Source organism: Dipodomys spectabilis, unplaced genomic scaffold, assembly GCF_019054845.1.
Source record: "Dipodomys spectabilis isolate Male_0828 unplaced genomic scaffold, ASM1905484v1 ptg000045l, whole genome shotgun sequence".
NCBI lineage: Eukaryota > Metazoa > Chordata > Mammalia > Rodentia > Heteromyidae > Dipodomys > Dipodomys spectabilis.
Genome location: NW_024870722.1, coordinates 5,841,476 through 5,864,828, shown reverse-complemented (window position 1 = coordinate 5,864,828; position 23,353 = coordinate 5,841,476). Strand labels below are relative to the sequence as shown.

General features: G+C 40.7%; 1 protein-coding gene across 1 annotated transcript in view; it reads left to right on the top strand.

Moving 5' to 3' along the window:
• The window catches only part of Kif13a (kinesin family member 13A), a 160,056-nt gene that overhangs the window by 43,549 nt on the left and 93,154 nt on the right, over positions 1–23,353 (top strand). The window contains 1 exon segment of the mRNA XM_042678512.1: positions 17,753–17,765. Within this exon segment, the coding sequence (XP_042534446.1) occupies positions 17,753–17,765 (13 nt within the window).

Genomic DNA, 23,353 nt, shown 5'->3' with positions numbered 1-23,353 from the left:
AAGAATTGCAGGCAGACTGTAACCCCATTTTCAATTCCTTTTCTTTGAGAGGCTTATGTAATTGTTACCCTGACTCCATCTGTCCTTTGGCTATGGACCTCTTGATTGCTGTGGATGGGCGTGGGATTAGTGTGAGTGCTAATAAAGGCACGGGCATCTAATGTTTCATTTCTGCTAGAGAAGGAGAGCAAAAAAGTAACACCAGGTTAGAGTGCACTTTAATCTTTACAAAGCAGACAATGACTTAAAAAATCAATCATAGGACAGGGATGGTGGTATATTCTGTAATCATAGACCTCAAGAGTTTGAAGTAGGAAGATCAAGAGTTTGAGGCTACGAGGCTAGCCTGTGTTATATGGAAACTCTATCTCCAATTTTTTTTTTTTTTTTTTTTTTGGTCAGTCATGGGGCTTGAACTCTGGGCCTGAGCGCGGTCCCTCAGCTCTTCAGCTCAAGGCAAGTGCTCTACTACTTGAGCCACAGTACCACTTCTGGTTTTCTGAGTGGTTTATTGGAGATAAGACTTTGATGCCCAGGCCGGCTTTGAACTTCAATCTTCAGATCCCAGCCTTCTGAGTAGCTAGAGTATAGGCGTGAGCCACAGCCACCTGGCGTCTATCTCCAATTTTTTAAAAAGACAATAATAATAATAATAATGATTGGCCTTACAGATACTTGGCTTGTTAGAGGAATTATGAGGTACCATTTGATGTGAGCTAGTCCTGGAATGTTTATATAATCCAAAATGTGTGTAATCTCAGGTTTAGGATTTTGTTATTTATAGTGTCTGTAATCTTATTTTAGATCTGTCTTCACATTTTTACTGAGAACCTATCGTTCTGAGTTTGTGTTTGAATGATTAGTATGACTCAGATCACATCAAAAGTTGTTTACTCGCTCTGACCCCTATTACACATTTTCAGAACTTTTTTCAATGACAATTTTTGGTCTTCATAGCATGCTTTTTGGGGGGCCAGTTTATTGATGAATTCATTGCTATTAACTTCAGAAGGATGACCACAGGATTCTGTGGTCTTGATGCCTGTGGACTTACTCAGAGCAGCAAAGAATATTTTCTTTCTTTGAGATATTCTGTTGTTAAGATACCCTGTCACAGAGCAGCAGAGAGAAGGAATTCATACTGTTATTCTTGTCTACTTTTGTAGCATACAAGATAGAACAGAATCCTGGGGTCCTGAGCAATTGTAGTTCCCGTGGCCTTTGGTGGTAACCCCAGACATAGCTGGCAAACTGGTATTCCCAAGCTCCCCAGCTATAGACAGATTGTCAACCTTGAGGCCTTTGGATCTGTCTTCATCCTCTTTTGTGATCTATTCTGATTGGTGTGAAAGAATTTCTTTTAACATTCAACTCAGACAAGTATTTGGAACATTGGGCAGACAAGAACCTCTTAAGAATATGTTCACGCAGAATCTCTGAGCTATGGAAAAGTGTCTGATAAGTGAGTGGTCCTCCCTTTGGTTCATCAGAGGGTTCTATGCAAAGTGTGGTGAGGAAAAATGAGATAAGACTAGCTCACAGTCTTGATTTACTGTCCTGTGCTCATACCAGTCTCAGAAGTAGATACTTAATTACTGAGATACAAAGGAGCAGAAGCAGTTCAATGTTGATATTTTTTTTTTTGCTTCTTGGAATTTGGAATATTTGCATAAACATAGTGAAATGCCTTGGCAGGAGGACCCAAATTTATAAATACAAAATTTGTGAGTATTTCATATATAAATATACTTACTCAAAGCCGGAATGGCAATTTTCTACAATATATTTTATAATTTTGCATGTGACAATCAAGTTTCATTGGGTGAAATTTTCCTGTGTGGGATCCTATCCACATTCAAAAAGGGTCAGATTGTGGAATATCTCAGTTTTGGAGTTACTGATGCTCAGCCAGGGTTATATTTTTCTGGCAGCCCGCACTAAATTTAGTGCTTTTTTTACATAACAGCATGATTCTAAACTGCCATTTTTCTTGTTAAAGTCTCTCCCTCCCAAATCAGCTGATTGTGATTCTGAGTGGTCAGAATGCTGTCTATCTGCCAGCCTCTGCTTTCCAAGTCTTTGGAGTGTGTGCTTCTATGCCACAGGGTCTGATACTGAGAGCGTACTCCTCCCCCTTTCCCTCCCCCCCCCACATTATCCAGCTTGGCCCTGGCTGCAGGGAGGGGATACTTCTTTATGCTGAGTCTCCTCATCCTCACCATCCTCTTCCCCAGCCCTCTTACCTCTAAAAGAGGTTTCTTACTCTGTCCAGTACCTAGCAACAGTGGGAGGAGGGACTCAACCGTACTCTGACTATTTTTGACTGGGGAAGCTCAAGAAATAAGAGTGCTTGCAAGGCCCTGAGTTCAATCCTCAGTACCACCATTTTTAAATATGTGTTTATTTTGTGGTATTGGCATTTGTACCCAGGGTCTGCTCACTGTCCCTGGGCTGTTTTGGTCAAGGCTGGTGCTCTTATCACTTGAGCCACAGCTCCACTTCTGGTTTTTTGGTGGCTAATTGGAGATAAAAATCCTTCCAAACTTTCCTGTTTGGACTGGCTTCCAACTAGGATCCTCAAATCTCAGTCTCCTGAGTAGCTATGATTGCAGGGATGGACTAATGCCACCTGATTTATTTTAACTTCTTTTGTAACAGTTCAGTGGTTTGAAATACATTTACAATGTTATACAAACAAGACCATTAACCATTTCTAGAATTTTACTGTCATCTCAAAAACTCTGTACTCTTTAAATAATAACTTCTATTACCCTATGCCCAGCTCCTGGTGGATTCCATTCTACTTTCTGTCACTTTAAGAATTTGGCTGGTGTAGTCACTTCATATATATATGGAGTCATAAAATATTTGGCTTTTTTCCCATGTAGCATAATTTTTTTTTTGGTTCATCTATTTTGTTGGTAGGTATCAGAATACTTTTTCATCTTCTCTTTGTGTGTGTGTGTGTGTGTGTGTGTGTGTGTGTGTGTGTGTGTGTGTGTGTGTGCTTTTCTTGTCTGTTATAGGGCTTGAACTCAGGGCCTGGGTGCTATCCTTGAGCTCGTTTTGCTCAAGGCTAGTGCTCTACCACTTTGAGCCACAGTAGCAGTTCCAGTTTCCTGGTGGTTAGTTGGAAATAAGAGTCTCACCCACCTGCACTTTCCTGCCCAGGCTGGCTTTGAACTGTGATTCTCAGATCTGTCTCCTCAGTAGTTAGGATTACAGGTATTAGCTGAACTATCCTGTTGTGTGTACATATTCAATATTTCAATTTTCTCTACTCACTGATAGATGGTTTGCAGTATTTCTGCCCTTTGCCTATTATTACTAATGCTTCTGTGAACACAAGTATGCACTTAGGCTATAGGTAAATTTGTGTGTGTGTCTAGATAGATAAATAGATAGATATTAGATATATAGGTATATATAGATATAGATATATATGTCTATAGCTGTTTTGTTTGTTTGTTTTTTGTCAGTCATGGGGCCTGAACTCTGGGCCTGGGGACTGTCCCTCAGCTCTTCAACTCAAGGCTAGTGCTCTCCCACTTGAGGTAGAGCACCACTTCTGGCTTTTTCTGCTTATGTAGTGCTGAGGAATTGAACCCAGAGCCTCATGCATGGAAGGCAATCACTACCTTCCCAGCCCCCATAGCTGAGTTTTGAACACGGGGCCTCACACTTACCTGGTTTACTTGCTTGCTTTGCTGGTACTTTACCACTTGAGCCAAGCCTTCAGTCCTGCTTTTGGTTGGTGCTCTACCACTTGATCACTTCCTCCAGCCTGGTAGCTAATGCTTATAATTCTAACTATCGAGGAGGCTTGAGGTCCAGTGGATTGAAGTTCAAAGCCAGCCCAGGAAGAAAAGCCTGACAGACCCCACCTTCAAAATAACCAGCAAAATCTTGTTTATTTTTTATTTAAAGAAAATAAACATTTGTTTTGAAAACTTAAAAAAACCCTTGGACATGATGATCGTTTCTATGACATGTTTGAGTTTTGCTATCTTCATCCTAAAATGAGAAGATGACACAGAATGTCATAGATACGGCACCTCTTCTGGTGAGATGAGCATAGCAATTTCCTTGAAAGTCTGAGTAGCAACAACTGACATGTGCTACTAAAACGATTTTTGTTCATATTTGCCTCTTTTCTGCCCAAGTCACTAACTTTCAGGTTTGACATTTTAGCATCTCCTAATTCATAAACAGACCCTTTCAATAGTACAGCCTTCCAGTGAATGATGTTCCTTAATCAAGTGTTGGGAAAATTCTTGTTTAAAGGTGATTCGTACTCACACCCAAACATACCATTGATGATGTGTTTCTGCCCATGGGACTTTGCTGTTTATGTTGTCTCCCTAGCTAAGTGTCCAAAAATGATTTGTCTTTTCTTATAGAACTCACCATAGTGAGTTCTTCACAGTGAGGGCAGAGAAACCTCATGTACTTAGTTCATGCTGTCCTCAGACCAGGTCACTGCTGTATAAACCAGAACAGTTTCACCCACCTTCACAACTAGACATGTTATCCGCCTTCACAACTAGACACATTGCCTTCATTTTGTCCTCTGTGTATCTAGACTGTTTGCTAGGTTTCTGTCTCATTGGCACCTCATAGTTCGCATACTTAATACCAAACTCCTCATTTCTTCAACCAAACCAGTTCTTTTCATACTCTTCCCAATTTAGTAAGAGTAACTCTATTTTTTTTTGCACAGGGGAAAAAAAAAACAACTTGGATTTTCTCATTAATTCCTCTCTGTCATGTCTACATTACATCACATTATTGGCAAATCCTTCAGTTGTAACTTCAGAGTATGTCCTGCATGCCACCATTTCCTCTTTTTTTGCCAGTACCAGGGTTTGAACTCAAGATCTTGTGCTTGCTCACCTGGTTTGCCTGGCTAGCACTCTACCAATTGAGCCAGGCTATGACACAATACTGTTTTTGAAGTCTGTCTGTTGAACTTTTCTGCCTGGTCTGGCTTTGAAGTGCAATCCTCTGGATCTCTGTCTCCTGAGGATGACAGGTATGACCTGCCAGCGCCGATCTGTAACTATTTCTTGCCTCTGTCTCCATACATGTACCATACATGTCCCTCCACCTTGGATAGTCTTTTCCTAGATATCTGATGAATGGCTCTGAAGCTTCTGTTGCTTTCTATTGTTTTGGAGAAGTTTCAAGGGAGGGGTGAAATTAATTTGGAAGTGGAGCTGTAATTTGAATCAGATAGGGAGCTCAGAAGAAATAGATTTTCTTTGAAGTGCATCCATTTGTCTCTGTCTTCTTAGATATCATATAATACAAGATACAGGGAGGTCAGTTAAACTAGCTTTTGTAGGAATTTGTAGCATTCACTATTGGGCCAATTATGTTTTTATTTCCTATCCAGCCACAACTAGCAAAAAGGAAACAAAATTATGTATGAGGTGTAGTAATAACTGTGCAAAGTGTGATTCTATTTACATAAAAAAGTTTGCTTCTTAGCAGGCAGCCTCCTTTCATGATCTCTTTTCTATATCTTGGCCTTCGTGGTCCATTTCTTCTCAGCTCATCTTGCTGATATATTCTAACTCTTTGTCCTTGCTCTGTTGTATTTGTAAGGAGGAGTTGGATTTAAAAAAAAAAGAAAAGGAAAATAGAGTCCACTACCAACATAAGTTGTATTTGTAGACAATTTATTTTACCTGCCAACTCCTATTACTTGAGTAACTAAGAAATCTGCAGACTTTACTTATAAAAGTAAACTTGATTAGCCCAGGGAGATAGTCCAGCTTGTAAAGAGAATATGAAACACATGAATGATGTGTAATTTCAGTTGACAGCATTGAAAGCATTATATGAGCCTGTGGCACCTGAGAACTCATTCAGAAAACACCTCAAAATGCAAGCCCTAGTGTTATAATTATTGGCAGGAAGACATTCTAAGTCAGAAATGGGTCTCATGGGGACCTGTGTATTTGACTTTTCTAAACATAATGATAAGGTTTGCTCAGGATATCTTACAGTTATAACACACATGCATTTGGTTATTCTGAGATTTTTTTTTCAGTTGTACATGAAATACTTTAAAAAAATGCTGGAGTCACATATTAAAGTAAAAGATTTTCACACTCTTCCATGTATCAGATATTGACCTAAGACCTAATGAATAGGTTGAGACTTGGGCCTGACCTAAATGAGCCTATGTTGTGTAAATACTGGTTGTGATTTTCCTGGGGTTTCTAAGCTAGGTAAGTCATGGTGAAGATTTCTGGTATGTTCCTAGTGCAGACATTTGGTAAAAGGTGATTTCCAGGGAGTTGGGAAAGGGTTAAAGAGATGTAATATGAAGGATTTTCCTTTGCTGATTTTGTGTTGATCCCTTATCATTTGTCTAAGCAGTTCATTTGAAAATCTGAGTCCCATAATGCAGTAATTGCACAGAGAGTCACCTCTAGTCACCATCACATAATTTCTTTCTTTCTTTTTGGGTCCGGTCGTGGGGCCTGAACTCTAGGCCTGAGCGCTATCCCTCAGCTCTTCAGCTCAAGGCTAGCGCTCTACCACCTGAGCCACAGCGCCACTTCCCGCTTTTTCTTTTTGCTTACGTGGTGCTGAGGAATCGAACCCAGGGCCTCAGGCATGCAAGACAAGTGCTCTACCACAGAGCCACCTTCCTAGCCCCACACATAATATCTTTCCACACACATAAAAATCCTAGACTACCAACCACCAAAAACCCAAGCCAAAAAAAAAAAAAAACCCCAAAACCACCCAGGATTCTTGACTGGTTACCTCCGGGTCTTTGGAAATTAGACTGGGGGAGAAGTATGTAATGGAATTTCCTGTTTTAATTATGAAGACTTATTGAATTCCTGAGGCATTCTTGGCCTGGCTGTGCTCCGTGAATGAATCTCTCTTAATTGAAGATTTTTGACTCATTGATTTGCTTTTTTAAAATTGGGTGTTTTTTTTTTCTTAAAGACTTGAGAATCCCTGCTTACTTTATCCAATTGTGAAATGCCACATAGAAAGTGGGTGAAGTGTGTGCAATTAAAGAATAATAATGGAAATAAACACACACCCCGTGCATTCAGCTGAGGAAACACAGCCATTCTTTGGAGAAAGGGGAGGAGGGATAGAAAGAGAGCTGTCCTGGGTCACCTCACTTCCTCAGCTTCTGTCTTCAACATTTCTTTGTGGTTTTGTTAAAATAGTTTTACTTTTAACCAAGCATCCCTAAATAGTTTACATTTAGTTCTCACCTCTTTTGTGGAGCCCCTTTATGGAGAGTTGCATTGAATATGTTATTTAAGGACATACCTGTTTCAGTATGAAATTTTAGAGGCTGTGTAGATCTGTTGTTCATGATCTTGCACTGCTGCAAAGGGTTGCATTGTACACAGCATCCGTTTGTGTTTCTGTACTCTGGGTTTGATTTTTCCCTGAATATTAGAAAACTGTAAGGATCCCATATTCTGCAAGCTGGCTTGCCATTTAAAGCTCTAAGAGAGTTGATTCCCTTATGGTTAAATCCCTTGATTTAAGGTTGGGTATTTCCTAAGATTCTCTTTCATTAGTGTCAATACTGGATGTTTTTGTTTCTGTAGACTTTCAAGACAGAATAGACTGTTTGGGATTTTCTTCAGCTCTTCACCTAAGTCCCCAAGGTCTGGAAATAAAGACTTGTGTGTTGGAGCCCTACTATCATTATTCCTTCTGGGATTAATTTTTGCTCTAGGTAAGATTGGAGCCCTCTTGGGATCTGCAGGTGGCATAACTAGAGGCAGGCTGGTCTTGAGGGCACAGGAAGTCTAGGAGTTTGCGCTCTTCCTGCTTTCCCAAGGCATTCTCCTCCCTTCCTCTCCCCACTTTGCTTCTCATCAGTGGTTGGCAGATGTTCTGTTCCCTTGTGTCCTCACCCAGGGAGTCCTGAAGGGGCACACCCATTGTCTCTGTTTAAAATACTCCCATGGAAATGACCAAAGCACTAATAAAAAGCTCAGCTGTTTGTGTGTATTGTCAAATTTAAGAAAAATGTGCAAGGATTTCACTAATGGGTCACTTGGATTGCTATGGCCCTCCGACATTTTTTTATATGTATGTCTCGGAGTGAGTATGTTTTTCCTTTATAAAGTGGAGATGGTGAGTGTATTTCCCTGCATTATCTGGACATTATTACATCAAAATTATTTGTTCAGCTTTCCTTGAATGTGTTCCCTTGAACTGGATGTTCATGTTTACCAGTTAGGAGGGAAATGGCTTAAAGGTAAAATAAAATTAAATCCATTTATCTGTTGTAGGACTCCCCAGAACCTTTGATCTACTATTGTGCTCAATTGAGTAGGTAGGGAACAAGTAAAGGCAAGAATTCAAAAATATTTGATCAGGGGATCAGGGACCCTCCCACTATCTTATCACTCTGGCATACCTTGTTGCAATCCTCCTCCTCTGAACACTCTTTAAAAGGCATCATTTATGTATTTTCCATAGCCCACATTGGGTCCTTCTCAAGTGGTACTTAATGCTTTTGCTGCACTTGCCTAACAACTCTTGGGAAGGGATTGAAGCCTCATAATCAGTTCATTTTGATTTTGAATATTTATTATAAATAGTATTTTACCTCTAATAGGGTAAGATGAAGACAGATTGTGAATTGATGAACAGAATAAGGTCTCAGCTTTTAAAGGGTATTTGTTGCCCTTGGAATTGTATTCCACAAAACTAGGAGAATATAAAACAAAAACAAAAACTTCCACACCAAAATCCTCTCCCTCTACCCTCTCCCTCCCTATCCCCTCCCCCACTCTCTCTCCTTCCCCTCTCCCACCCCTTCTCCCTACTCTTCTCCCTTTCCCTCTCTCCTGTTTTCTGTTGGAGAAAGGATCTCACTGTGTAGCCCAGGCTGGCCTTGAACTCACTGTGGGTAACACAGGATGGCCTCAAACTGGAGATCCCCAGACTACCGAGTGCTGAGATTATAGGCATATGCCCCCATGTCACTGGTGGATGAAGTTCTGGCTCTCCTAGATCTTGTATGTGTAGAGTCTATGGTAGAAGATCTGTAGTTAGGTAAAGCAAATATGAAATGAGATGATTTAACATGCTGAAATGCTCTGTGAAGAAAATGAAGTGACTAGGGAGTGACAGGGCAGAGGGGGTGGGGTGGGGTGGGGTGGGGGAGACAGCGTATCAGAAAAGGCTCTGCTTATGGAACCAGCCCTGGGGAAAGCGGTACAGGGAGAGGGAACTTCATGTGCACAGCCTGGAGTACAATTTCTTTCTTCTCTAGTATTACTCCTTCACTGCAGAAAAGCAGCTCCAGAGAGCATAAGGTCCATTCAGTTCATAAGACATACTTGCCCACTGAGGCACAGACTGGGAATTGGATCAATTCCCCCTGGATACCTGTTCCTGTAGGAACAACTGAGTAATCCAGCGAATAAGCAAGCAAGAACTATTTAAACGTTCATCCTTACCTGTACACCAGGCACTGGCCCAAACCTGACAAGCGAGAACAGGATAGTGTTATCCTACCTGTAACTGGGGGGACCTTCATAGCTAGGGAGAGATGGGCACCTTTGACCAGGTTTAACAAGTGCCTGGAAAGAGATAGACAGCAGTGATGACCAAGGCCTGGCCAGCTCCCTGGTGCAGCTTGCTGTCAGGTGGATGAAGAAGGCAGCCGTGCAGGATCCTCAGCAGAGTGTGGCAAGGACCACAGGAAATGACAGCAGTGATAGTGAATCATGAAGGAGGCCCACAATTGGCAGGGAGTGGGGTGGTGGTGGTGGTGGTGGTGGTGTCGTCAAAGGGACAGAGAGCCAGGGGGTTGAGGTTGTATTCCTGAGAGGTACAAGTTTTCTGAGTGTCTGTTGGGTGGGTTGAAGCTGGCATTTACCATCTCTTGTGGTAATAAGGAGTTGCTGTGTGGTTTCAAGCTGAGGCAAATGATGGCTGGTGTCTGTGGAGTTACAGGGATATACTTGTTGAAAGTTGCTGATAAAGGTTTTGTTTTTAATTTTGGTGCCAGTCCTGGGGCTGGAACTCAGGGCCTGGGCACTGTTCCTGGGCTTTTGTGCTCAAGGCTAGTGTTATACCACCTGAGACACAGCTCCATTTGTAAGTTTTTCTTTCTTTCTTTGATCCATAATTGGAGAGTCTCTTAGACTTTATTGACCAGCTAGCTTCAAACCTTGATCCGTAGATCTCAGCCTCCTGAATAGCTAGGATTACAGGCATTAGCTACCTGGCTCTGACGTCGATTTTAATCCCAGCTCTGCCTTATATCCTTAATTTTGTGGGCAGTTCGTTCATCTGAGAAATGGGTCAATGATTTCCACCTATGTCAGCGTAAGGATTAATGGATGACTTCAGTTGTCACTCTGCCATGTGTGAGGTACAGAATATGCTTAGTGACATTCCTTCTATCCACTTTCTCGCCTTCTTAGAGACAGTGGAATTGATGAGGAAAGTGTCCTGGCATCACAGAGACACAGCACAGCCTTTGCTGGCCTTGGGGACAGTACTGCTGAGCCCATTTGCAGCTCAGTGAAATTATGGATTCAGTGTCCATCTGTGGAACTCTTCCCTGGCCATTTGGGAGTGATCTGACCTATTTCAGGATTGGAAGAGTAATGATGGATTGTTCTAAAGTGAGAGTACTTTGGGAGCATTTAACAGGCTGTTCCCTCGTTTGTCTTGGTGCTTTGGGAAGGACAGAACTAAGTTGCTAATATAGTCTGCCCGTTATCTGTTTCCTGATAATACTCAGAGTAGGATAAGGTGGAGAGCTGCAAATCTTACTGTCTCTTGCTCAGACCTCATAAGAATTCTCTTTACCTGTCAGTGACTTGCATTTTCCTGTCATAAACCTCTAAATATCTTGGCAATTAATGGATTTCTTATGCAGCTTTTCTTTTTCTGAGAATTCCATCATAATTGCTTTCTTTGGGTTTGTGCTGTTTTCCTAGTGAGCAAACAATTTGTTTGCTTTTAACCATGTAAATAATGCATATGTGATATGATAACAATAAATGATTTGGACATAGGACACAGGGTTTGTATCATAACAGGGATAGAAAAATTTACATTCTTCTTTTCAGTCTCAAACTTGCTATCCTGTAAGTTCTGCTCTTGGAAGGTAAGGGGAAAAAAAGCATCACAGGACTTCATACACCTAGGGAGGCTTCCCCTGGGGTCATTCCTTTGTTGCCTGTCTATTTTTTCTTATCTGCTGTGCAGTTGGATGTAATTTAAAATGATTCTGTGGCTCCATTCTCAACTGAACCAAACTGTTTCAAATTCCTATTTTGATGTTCACAGAGGAATTTAAAAAAAAAATCATATACTCTGACCTAGAGAATGACATTGCTTACTAGGAGTGCGGCTTTTGTCACGGGCCTATATTATTGGCATGCTCATTTGCAGTTCCGTGTTGGGAATAGAGATGCCTAGTCAGCACACCTAAAATCTCACTCCTAATTGGCATAATTTCCTGACTTGGTGATATGATTCAATGTGACTTTGAAACTAGATTGTTCTGCACAGATGCTGTGCAGCGGGAATGGGCTGCTGAGTCAGGGGGCTCTTGGTTCCAGAGCCCTCCAGGTGGCAAGCCTGTAGGACTTGCTGTCAGAGTCCACCAGCATCTGGCATCAGCAACTGCAGGTGTTTCTGTGGCACATAGAGAGAGTTTGTAGGTAAAATAAATGGCTGAAGGTGTTCCTCTGCTTCCTTAAATGCTTTGCACATGTCCATTTACTTAACGCTCTCGACAGCTCTTTCTGTGACAGGTTACAGGAGTAGAGGCATGGAGAGCTTGGAGCATGTCCAAGGTTACAGTGTGGCCCAGCTTAGCCTTGAAATCTTAGGCTCAAGTGATCTTCCTGCCTTGGCCTCCTGAGCAGCAAGGATTATAGGCATGTATCACCGTGTCTGGTTCCTTCTTGACTTTTCATCTGAGAATTGATGTTCCCTGCTGTAGTGTACAGAAAGCTTCCCTGTGTGATTCTTTCACAAATGTGACACACTGAACAAGAGCTATGTTTTCTTTGATGAATTTTGTTTTAATGAACACAGGGTGAGTTCTCACTAGGCTCCCTCAATGGGGAATTGCTGCCATGGTAATCAGGAACAGAAGCTCATGAAGGGGCCTGGAGAATGCTCCACAGAGACAGTCCTGGCGCCACCATGGGTCCTGGGGCCCACAGCGGTGTGTTAGCCAGAAGGAGCAATTGAGGGGTTGCTTTCCCTGTTAATGTTTGGCGAAAAGGCAGAAAAGCCATTATTGATGAATAGTGGGTATTGTAATTTGTGAGGTGTTCACATTTGTCAGTATATCCAAAACACTGGAAATAGATGTATAGATCTCATAAACAGCACGTTAAATTAATAGTTATTATGGGCATATGCATATAGATTCATCTCAAGTTTTCCATTTTATTATAACTTTTTAACCAGTTGATTACATAGATTACATAGAGATGACAACTTATTCTCTACAACTTCTACTCAGTTTACAGATAGCAGTGTTAAAAAAAAAAAAACCTAAGACTTTCAGATGAGAAAATGTTCACTTTTTAGTGTAAAACAAAGCTTATGACAAATAATGCAGTTTAAATGATATTTTAAAAGATAACATTTATTTTAGCACACGGTAACAGGTATTGGGCGTTTGCTTTCTGACCTGAGCACTTTATAGACTAGAAGATAGTCTTTAACTCTTTCAGGAAACAGCTTTGGTAGAATGTTTCCTTTTCCTTTTTTAATTGCAACCAGTCAGGGACCGATGCTTTAGTAAGTTTGGAGAAGGGGGACATTGTGTCATTTCACCCACTTAATAAAGCATGATAGTGGCTAGTACCTGTGCAGATTTCCTATCTTCTCTGGGACCCAGTAACAGTGTGTGATCTGGCACTAATGCCCAGCCAGTCAGTCATTTTCCCTGGAAGGGTGCTAATCCATCCTTCCCTTTGCTTTGCATCATTCCAGGCTCTACCCAGTGTTCATCTCCTCTCTGAGATGAAAACATGAATGAAGCAGACACTGACGTGCTTTGTCCTTATCTGCCTCAGACTATAAATATCGCTCTTGAATCTGGAGCTCTCCTTCTGGAAAAACAGGGATTCAAAGTGTGGCTGCATTGTTGAAACTGCATTGAACATGCCATGGGATTAATAACCTATATTAGCATGTTCTAGCCTCTGAAAAGTATTGTCCATAAAGTGTCTCATAGGGAACTGGGTTCAGTGGGTTTCTCAATTTAAAGATTACTTCAGAAGGCCTTTAGGGTTTGGCTTTTATTAACAGTCCATTGAACTTCTACTCTACATGAAATTTCGATCTAGAAAAAAATCGTTGTTTTTTGTTTTGTTTTGTGGCTGGTAGCAGGACTCTTTACAGCTGGTGCTCAATCACTTGAAACAGGCTTCCAGTCCTGCAGTTTAGGGTTAATTGGAGACTTTTCTGCCCAGGCCATCTTTGAACCATGATTCTCTAGATCTCAGCCTCTAATATAGCTAGGATTACAAGTGTGAGCCACCTGGCTCTGGAGTGATTAAACCAGAGCATCCTGCATGCTATTCACCTGCTCTACCCCTGAGCCATCCCTCCGGCGCCCCTGAAGTCTTGATCATTGTGCAGTATAGACTAATCTTGCCCCCAGAATGTGAGGTGGTGCTAGTGACTCAAGTCAATCCTTGTATTTGGGTTATGTTTAATTCATTCAGTCAAAGCATTATTTCTGAGTTCTTGTAACAGTCTGAATCCCTCATGAGAAGGTGAGATTAGGGACAAGGATTATGAAAACAGCATGTGGCATGGGGTAGGGTAGGGGGGGGATGACACGGGGGTGTGGGGGGGGGAGGGAGGATGATCTGTTTTCAAGAGGTTTAACATTTAAAGATACAGGAAATTCAAACATAACAAAATGACTGCAGGCTACGGATATCTATGTTAGTCAGCTAGTGCTAACCTGTTTCCTTGCCCAGAGTAGTCATGCAGTGATGAAGACCCAGGTGTTCTCACTCACTCAGTGAAGAATTCACACAGTTGAGCCTTAAACTGGATCTTGAAGAATGGGCCGAAAGGGGTCAGGTGTAGTGGGGAGAGAGAAGTGGACAGAGGCAAGGTACCTGAATCGTGTAGTGTCAGCCTGCCAAGAGCAATTCATGAGTTGAACAGTTCCAAAAGGAGCACAAGGGAGAAAGCTTTTCAGGACCAGCACAGAAGCAGTTAAAGAAGTAATTTGTGGTTAAAGTTTGAGTGTCCTGGTCGGAAGTCTCTAATGATGATGTGGCTGATGCCCAGTCCTTTTGTGAATGGCTGAGCTTGTTGCATTTCATGTATGTAGAAGCCAAGAGTATTAGCACTATCTCAGCTCCATGGCCTTCCATGAAGTCATTTTTACAGTCTGCCTGCATGCATGGGTGAAATCTCCAGTATCATATAACTCACTGTGTGTGATTATGGTGTCAGTAGTATTCCCATTGGACAGTTTTTTCTTCACAGCTCCCAATGAATGGCATTCAACCTCTGGGGATTTAGATCATAAATTATGGTTCAGAGTTAGAGTGCCAGAGCTGAAAGGCAAAGGAAAAGTTTATTGGTTAATAAAGTGCAGCTATGCTGTGTTGGGTAACTTTTTCTACCATATCGAGGATCTCTGTTCTAAACTAAATGATGAATACATTTGGGAAGCAGCAAATGAGCATTGTAGCTTTCTTTTCCCTGCTGCCCAGGCTCCATTCATTCTCAGCAGGCAGTCAGTCCTTAGTCAAACCACAAAAGGGAGCAGAATTATATTGGTCGGAAGAAATGCTCTGTTGAAGTACTTAAGCTGCTGAAATGGGATTGGTTTTCTAACAACGAAGAAAAAAAACACACCTTCTTGGAATGACAGAAGAAAGGGTAATTTTATTTTGGCCAGCTGAGAAGGTAAAATGTACGTCTGGCTACATACCAAGACTGTTCTTTGCTGCCAGTGATGAGCAGTGTGTGGTTGCAGTCTGCAGCATGCATATGAGAACTCTGGAGAGCTCCTAGCTCTCAGAATTCTCTCTAGCCTGTTCCATCTTTACAGGCATACTTGTTCTGACACTGCAAAACTGGGAAGCCATACAGCCAGCCCACCCATATGCATGAGCTCCCCATACTCAGCTTCAACCAACTACAGGTGAAAAATACTGAGAAAAATCTTGTGCCTGTACTGAATATGTACAGATTTTTTTTTCTTTCTGTCATTATTCCCCGAACAGTACCAACTATTTACATAACATTTAGTTGTTTTATGTCATCTAGAGATGACTTTTTAAGTATTCAGAAAAATGTGCATGGTTGTGTGCAAATACTATGCCATTTTATAGAAGGTACTTGAGTACCTGTGGATTTTGATAGTAACCCTTATATCCTGGGACAACTATATTATTATAACTTGGTGCGTGCTGTTTCATGTGATCATCTTCCTGAAACTCAAGTGTCTTGTCTTTTCCTTTGTGAGGCAAAGTGGTGATTCAAATGGCGTTTGAAAAATGAAGCAAGCCAAGTAAGAGAAGGTTTAGTTCAAAGTACAGCACATACAATTTTTATTGTTGCTCTACCTGCTTGGTACAGAGCCTTCCAGAGCCTTCCTCCACTCAAAGACAAGCTTCTTGGCAGAAATCCCAAGCTGTGCTACAGAGTGGAAATTCACAGCTTTCTTAGCATTAAGACGATTCATGCATCTTTTATTATGACAGCTATAAATGTTTATCTTCCTTTGATGGGTAGACACACACATATGTTGGAACTTGCCTGATAAGAGCCACACATTCCGTTATTCCAGAGGAAACCCTGAAAACAAAAGTCACATCTCCCTTGTGCCCATCTGGGGTAATTCCACAGGCAGAAACGCTTCTTTCCTTGTAGCTAATTCATGAAATTCCAAGACAGTGAGACTTCAGGCTTATCAGTTGAGGAATTTCATGCTTTTCTTTGCTTGCATTCGGAAGTCTAGAATTTCACATCTGACTGGAATCCATGTGCATCCTTCCCATGCTTCTGCGCTCTTGGTTTTATTCAGGGCCCTCAGATCTCTCTGAGGATTGATTAATCCAATGATGGAGTGACTGTTGCCTATAGCTTTTGATTCCATGGCTTCTACTCTAGAGAGTCTTTATTTTCTCCCTCCCACCCTCCCTCTCATGAATTTGTAGTGGTGGGTATTGAACCCAGAGCCTAACACCTTGAGCTATCCTACCACTTTTGTTTTTATTTTATTTTTGAGACCAGTTCCCATACTGCCTTTTGTCCAGAGTGGCCTCAAACTTGTGATCCTCTTCCTCTACCTCTCAAATAGTTGGTGTTAAATTATAGGCATGTGCCACCAGAAAATCTGTTGGTTTTTTGTTGTTGTTGATTTTTGGTTTTGGGGGTTTTTTTTTTTTTTTGGTAATCTCCATGACTCTGCTCCTAATGAAGGATTAAATGGGGGAAATTTTCCATTTCTCATTTACAGTAATTTTACAGTTTATGACAATGATATCAGAGTTTGATCAAGAATAACTTCATCAAGAAGGCCAAGAACTGTCATAGGAAACCTAGGAACCAAATTCAGTGCCTTAATTTTATGCATGAGAAAAATATTTACAAAGCAAATCAACTTAGTATTTTGTTACTTAGAAACATTTTTCCTTTTCAGAGTTTTTTTTCAGCTGTAATTTCAGCTACTTTGGAGTTACTAACATTCAAAGTGAACATTGTAAAAAGTGCATGTGTGGTTGTTGAAAAGGGAAGGATGCAATTTCTTTTAAATTTCATTCAAGGTTGAAATAGATGAAAATTATTATGCAGGATAGGAACCTCTAGCCTCAGGCTGTGTAAGGCTGTGAAATCATTTGGTGCACAATGGGACAGACAGGTATGCTTCTCAAACCCTTCTTGGTGACCACCCATGGCCATCTGCCTGTATTGATAATTCTGTATGGCTCTCAAATGATGTTTTAAATGGTCCTTGGCAGAGAAAAATGTTCCCTAACTCTGAACCATATATGAGTGCTTGTGTGTTTGTGTGTGTCTGGGGAGATGTTTGTCAGTACTGAGGCTTGAACACAGGGCCTGGTTACTGTCCCTGAGCCTTTTCTCTCAAGGCTAGTGCTCTACCAGTTGTGCCACACCTCCACTTCTAGCTTTTTGATGGTTAATAAAGAGTCTCATGGACTTTCCTGCCTGGACTGTCTTGCAACAGTGATGCTTAGATCTCAGCTTCTCAAGTAGCTAGGATTACAGGTGTAAGCCACTGATGCCCAGCAAACCATCATTTCTAAATGAGAAAAAAAAAAAACCCCTTCATATATCTATTAGAATATATAGATTTTCCCAAGGAGTGGTATAGGTATATTTCACCTCCGATTTAAGGAAAATTTAAATGTGAAAATTGATGTAAATGTATTTGCTCATATGCAATAATAATTGTAACATTTCCTTATCTTTATATTTTTCCATTGCCACTTCTTAGAACCACTAAAAATAGCTGTGAGGGACTATCTGGATACATTCTACTAACCTAGAATAGAGGAAATTCATTAAGGGCAAATGTAAGAGTTTATCTCTTCAGGCAGGAATGTGTTTGATTTGTCTTCTGGTATGTCAAATCCTGATTCCAAAGTTCTGAATTTACCTTTGTTGTTTTTTCTCTCTCTCTCTCTCTTTCGTTGTTCTCGTCCGATGTGGCTGCTGTGTTTATGACCCTCTGTACCTGCTGCTGAAATTTCTTCTTTGCATCATTAAGGAAACCTCCCAAGGTAAGCACTCATGTATACTGGGCATGTATACTGGCTTAGTATGCAGGAACCTAGGCCTTTAACTCATTACAATAACCCATATAACATCTGTCCTCTTAGCAAGGAAAAACATCATTCTAATATAAAGCTTAACGGTGAGAAAACAATTCCTGTTGGTAATCATGCCAAGTTAGAATGTCAGTCTACATTTGCAAAGTCCTTTCACCCATGATTTCACTCTCAGATGGATGCACTGTTCCTCAGACAGTCCTGTCGTGGGATTGTTTCCATTTTGTTGATTATGCAAGGAGGTTAATCAAGATGAAATATGTTCTGGTTTGTAGCTTGATTGAAGGGGTGGAACTGTGAGAGTGTAGTATGACCACCCTCAAAAGTAGGGGGAGAAAGTGACTGAGATTGAGAAGTAGGGGAACTATGATAATTGCTTGGACAAGCTGTCTTTTCCTGTATCCTGATAAGAAGTGTTCATGTCTTTAAAAAGATTTTTCAATATATTTAAATAGAGATTTAAACTTCCTCAATCTGGGTGTTCCATCAGAGGTCCTAGCTGATCACAGTGATCCCAACCTTTCATTAGCATCTTTTAACAGTTACAAGCCCCAAAGCAAGAGAATAGATAGGCATTGGAATGAGAAGTATGGAATGTTGACAGTCGGCCCCGAATAAATACAGGTTGATTTTTTTTTTTGAAACTAATGAAGGAACTTAGCACCAAATATAACAAGAAACTTGATGGCTTCTGGTCAGTGACGCTGATGATTATAGGCGTTGATCATGATGTGGGATTAGAACAAGTTCTAAACACATGTGCTATGTGGTCAAAATCTAGGACATAGTAGATAAGGACAGAAAGTCCAGAATAGACAAGGATTTCTTCTAAGTTATGAAGAAATATCCACTTTAGCTGTTGGATTATGGAAACCAAGTAAATTCTACTTCAACCTTTGTATTTATTGATGGCTTCATAGGTATTGTCTTTTTTGTGTGTGTGTCAGTCATGGGACTTGAACTCAGAGCCTGGGCACTGTCCCTGAGCTTTTTTCTGGTGGTTAATTGGAGAGAAGAGCCTGACAGACTTTCTTGCTCTGGCTGGCTTCTGATCATGATCCTCAGATCTCAGCCCCCTGAGTAGCTAGGATTACAGGTGTGAGTCACTGGTGTCCAGTGTGGATATTATCTTTTGCATTTAAGAATTTCAACTTCAGGGAAGTGACACTGTGGCTCAAAGTGCTGGAGGATTAGCCTTGAGCAAAGGAGCTCAGGGACAGTGTCTAGGCCCTGAACTCAAGCCCTACAACCAATAATAAAAGAGAATTTCAACTTCAGCATGGAAGACATGCATTGAACATATAATAGGAGATCTATTAAGAAAGAGAAAATATGTAATACTATAGACATATAAGCTATAGCAGATTTCTTGGACAAATCTTTAGGAATTTCTCACTTAGTAATTGCTAATATGGATGTAACAATATGAATTGCAGCCTAGAAAATACAAGAACATTCTGGTTACTTTCTAGTCTATGTCTGTAGCCTAGTTGTTTGACACCTTAGTTTTTGCTAAGTTCCTGAGAAGTTTTAAAATACAATCAGTGATGAGGCCCCACATTAAATGTAATTTTATTTTTTATTTTATTTTATTATTTTTTTGCCAGTCCTGGGGCTGAACTCAGGGCCTAGTCACTGTCCTTGAGCTTCTTTTGCTCAAGGCTAGCATCTACCACTTGACTCACAGAGCCATTTCTGGCATTTTCTGTTTATGGGTTACTGAGGAATCAAACCCAGGGCTTCATGAATACTAGGGAAGCACTCTACCACTGAACCACATTCCCAGCCCATTAATGTAATTTAATAATTATACAAGAATGATTTTTTTTTTACTGGGCACCACTGTACACACGTCTAGTCCCAGTCACTTGAGTATTATATGAACCCAGAATTGAGAACCAGCATGGGCAGCATACCAAAAAAACCAACTAAAAATAGATAAACTTAGATAGATAGATAATATTAATTTAAAACAATGACTTTTGCATAAAAATATTAGAAAAGATAGGATGATTGGATTTAACAAATAATGATTCCATTCAATAGACAACTGTTGTGTAATCAGACCTACTCCTAGTATTTTAATTGGGGGTGGAATGTGGTAGATAATACACACATATAAAATCAATTGTGTTATGAACTACAGAGATTAGATTGAGTACAGATGGCAGATCACAGTTCAGCTTAATGCCAACTACATTTATCCCATCTAATAAACTTGTCCAGATCAAATATGCTTTGGCTGCTATAGCTGGAGGAGTCCCTTTAATTGGAAATAAAATGCAAATGGTGTGGTATTAGCAACTGAGAAGAAAGAAATCTGTCTATGTGGTGACTGCAGAGAATGAAACTAAGTACCAAGAACGTAGATTTGGTGTATAATGGCAGGACCCCCATTACAGAGGACTTGTGCCCAGAGTTGGGGAACTTGCTCTGTAATACTTTCCTGTTTACCAAGTACACCCAGCTCAGCTGGTAGCTTCTGTGGTACAAAAATATACGCATTCAGGCAGTCAGAGGCTAAGCCAGAGAAAACTCAATATTGGGAATCCATTCTCAAGAAGAACCCAATGCCGGTGTCAGTGGGTTACACCTGTAATCCTAGCTACTAAGGAGGCGAAGATCTGAGTATCGTGGTTCAAAGCCAGCCTGAGCCAGAAAGTCCAGTTAACACACTCCCCCCCGAAAAAAACCAGAAGTGGAGATGTGGTGCATGTGGTAGAGTACCAGCCTTAAGTATAAAAGCTAAGGAACAGTGTCCAGTCTCTTGAGTCTCCCCAAAAGCCCAATGTCCCAGATATCCCCTTCTGTCCATGTTAGACTGACCTGACCTTAAAAGTAAGTGCCCTCTAAACACTAGAGACTCATCATCTTATGTCATTAATTTGTTTTCTTTCCAAAGAACTTTTATTTATGTACTCCATCTGTGTTAGGTTAGTTCTTGAAATTGTGTCTACTTATGTGATGATAGAAAATAACAACCACTAAGCTATAGTACTCACTATTTCTGTGATGGGTAAGGATTTTTTTAGAATTCATTTTTTAAATGTACTAAGGTAGGAGAACCAATAAGGAGAGGAAGATGAGCTTGATAAACAGGAGAGGAGTAAGAGGACTGAAGACAGGCCTAGCAGCCCAGCATTCATCCTGCTCTAGGCAATGGAAGGAGGTAGAAGAGCCAGTGAAAATAAGAGAGAGAGCCCAGGTATTCAAAATGCTGCGGCTTTGTGGTAGGGTTGACAGTCTGAACACTTGTGCTCTCCAAATTGGATGTTTGTTTCTTAAAATTTTCCCCCTCTGCTTTGCATGAGGTCAAGGAGAAGAGGAAAATAATCTGATCAGCTTTGAAATGTTAGATTTAACATCTTTTATATGGCATAAGAAGTGTATCATGGAAGAACAGAAAGGGAAATTTATACCTTATGTCTTTTAAGATTGCTGTGTGCCCTATCTTTAGATTTTTTTTTTTTCTCTTTGCTAGGTGTCAGATTTTATCAAGTGGTACTCTTGAGTGGAGAAACATTTATCTCTGCCCAAGTGTGTAGCTGTTAATACTTTGACCTGTGGCATATTATGCTATTTTACAGGAACATCCTCTGTTTCCCTTAAGAGCAATAAGCTTTTGAACAAACATTGAGATACCTACTTTGTATCTCTTCGGTAGTTTAAAAAAGAATAAAGAGCCTTTTCAATAATTGTCAGAATGTGGTAGATGTGTCCTGTTCTCTCAATGTGACTGTGGTCTTGAATCCAGGGCTTCTATGTTAGAGATACTACAAATAGAGGCCCAGGGGGAAAGTTGATGGTTAGTGAGCACTTTTTGGTAAGATTTGGATTTTGGTTGGCAGTTGGACAGAAGGAGAAGAATAGTTAGCCAATTTTTAGGCTTTGTAGACCCTAATAACAATAAATGTAAGTATATGGGTGATCATTTTGTGTAAAACCGTATCTTGTTTTTGTGCTAATATTGGGGCTTGAACCCAGGGTCTGGGTGCTGTCTCTAAGCTTGTTTGCTCATATCTGGCGCTCTACCTCTTGTGCCACAACTCTACTTTCAGCTTTTTGCTAGTTAATTGGGGATAATAATCATTTAGATTTGTCTTCTCAGGCTGGTTTTGAACAATGATCCTCAGATGTCAGCCTTCTGGGTAGGAATACAGTCATGAGCCACTGAAACTCAGTTATAGACACCAGATTTCTAAGACTTAATTCAAGGGTAAAAATGAGTCACTGTTATTAAATTTTTTATCTTGTTTCACTTTTCAAGGAGTCTATGGAAATATTCTTCCTATCAGACAGTTCTACCTCAGAGCAAACACCTGTTTGGGCACCAAATTTCTTTTCATCATTTGTCTTTAGACTTTTGGTTGTTTCCTTCCCAGTTAAGTGCAGCCACCTTGCCATCATCCTTTATACTTCTGCCCTTGTGCTTGGTCCAGGAGTGCTGCAGTTATATATAACGGTGGCTGGAATTTCCCTAAGATTTGTTTTTACTTTAGCACTCAAGTTATTTACGAGGCAAACATTGAGAGCTTTCTGCAAAATGTATCATGTAGTAATTCAGACAAGGACAGGAGATGAGACTTGAAACAGTTAAAGTAGGGACTTCTGCTCTCTAGAATTCAGTGTGATGAGGATGGTTAAATATGTGTAGTCTTCTATAAAAAATTGAACATTATTATGATAAATGTCATCAGTGACTAGTTCAGTCCTTTGTGACTTCAGAGGAAGAAGACTCATAGTTAAACATGGAGCTTCAGGAAGGCCTTCAAGGGTACATAAAGTTTCCAAGGGCAGAAATTTAGGATTTTACATACAAAATATGTGTAAAAACAGGAACAAGAAAGTAATTTTGTGTTAGCAAGCAGTGAGGACTGGGGGTGGATGCAACTCAATGATAGCACCTTTGCCTAAGTGTGTGCAATGCCCAGGATCAATCTACAGTATCCCCAAGATTAAAACAGAAGTAATGAGCTGGGCGCTGGTGGCTCACGCCTGTAATCCTAGCTACTCAGTAGGCTGAGATCTGAGGCCAAGGATCACGGTTCAAAGCCAGCCCCGGCAGGAAGGTCCGTGAGACTCTAATCTCCAATAAACTACCAGAAAATTGGAAGTGACGCTGTGGCCCAAGTGGTACAGCGTTATCCTTGAGCTGAAGAGCTGAGGGACAACACCCAGCCCCAGAGTTCAAGTCTCACAACCAACAAAAAAAAGAAAACCAGAAGTAATGAGTTACACACTCTGGTAAGAAGCATCTAAAGATAAATCATGTATTAAAAGCTAAGAAAGCCTGATGCTGGTGTCTCACTCCTGTAATCTAACTACTTGGGAGGATGAGACCTTCTCAATTGGAAGCCAGCCCAGACAGAAGAATCTGCAAGACCTCATCTCCAGTTAACCAGCAAAAAGCCAGGTTGGAAGTATGTCTCAAGTAGTAGAACACCAGTTTTGACCAAGAAAGCTGAGCCAGAGTACTCAAAACTGAACTTGAAGTTCAAGCCCTGGTACCAGGGGGAAAAAAAAAGACTAAGAAAGTAAGG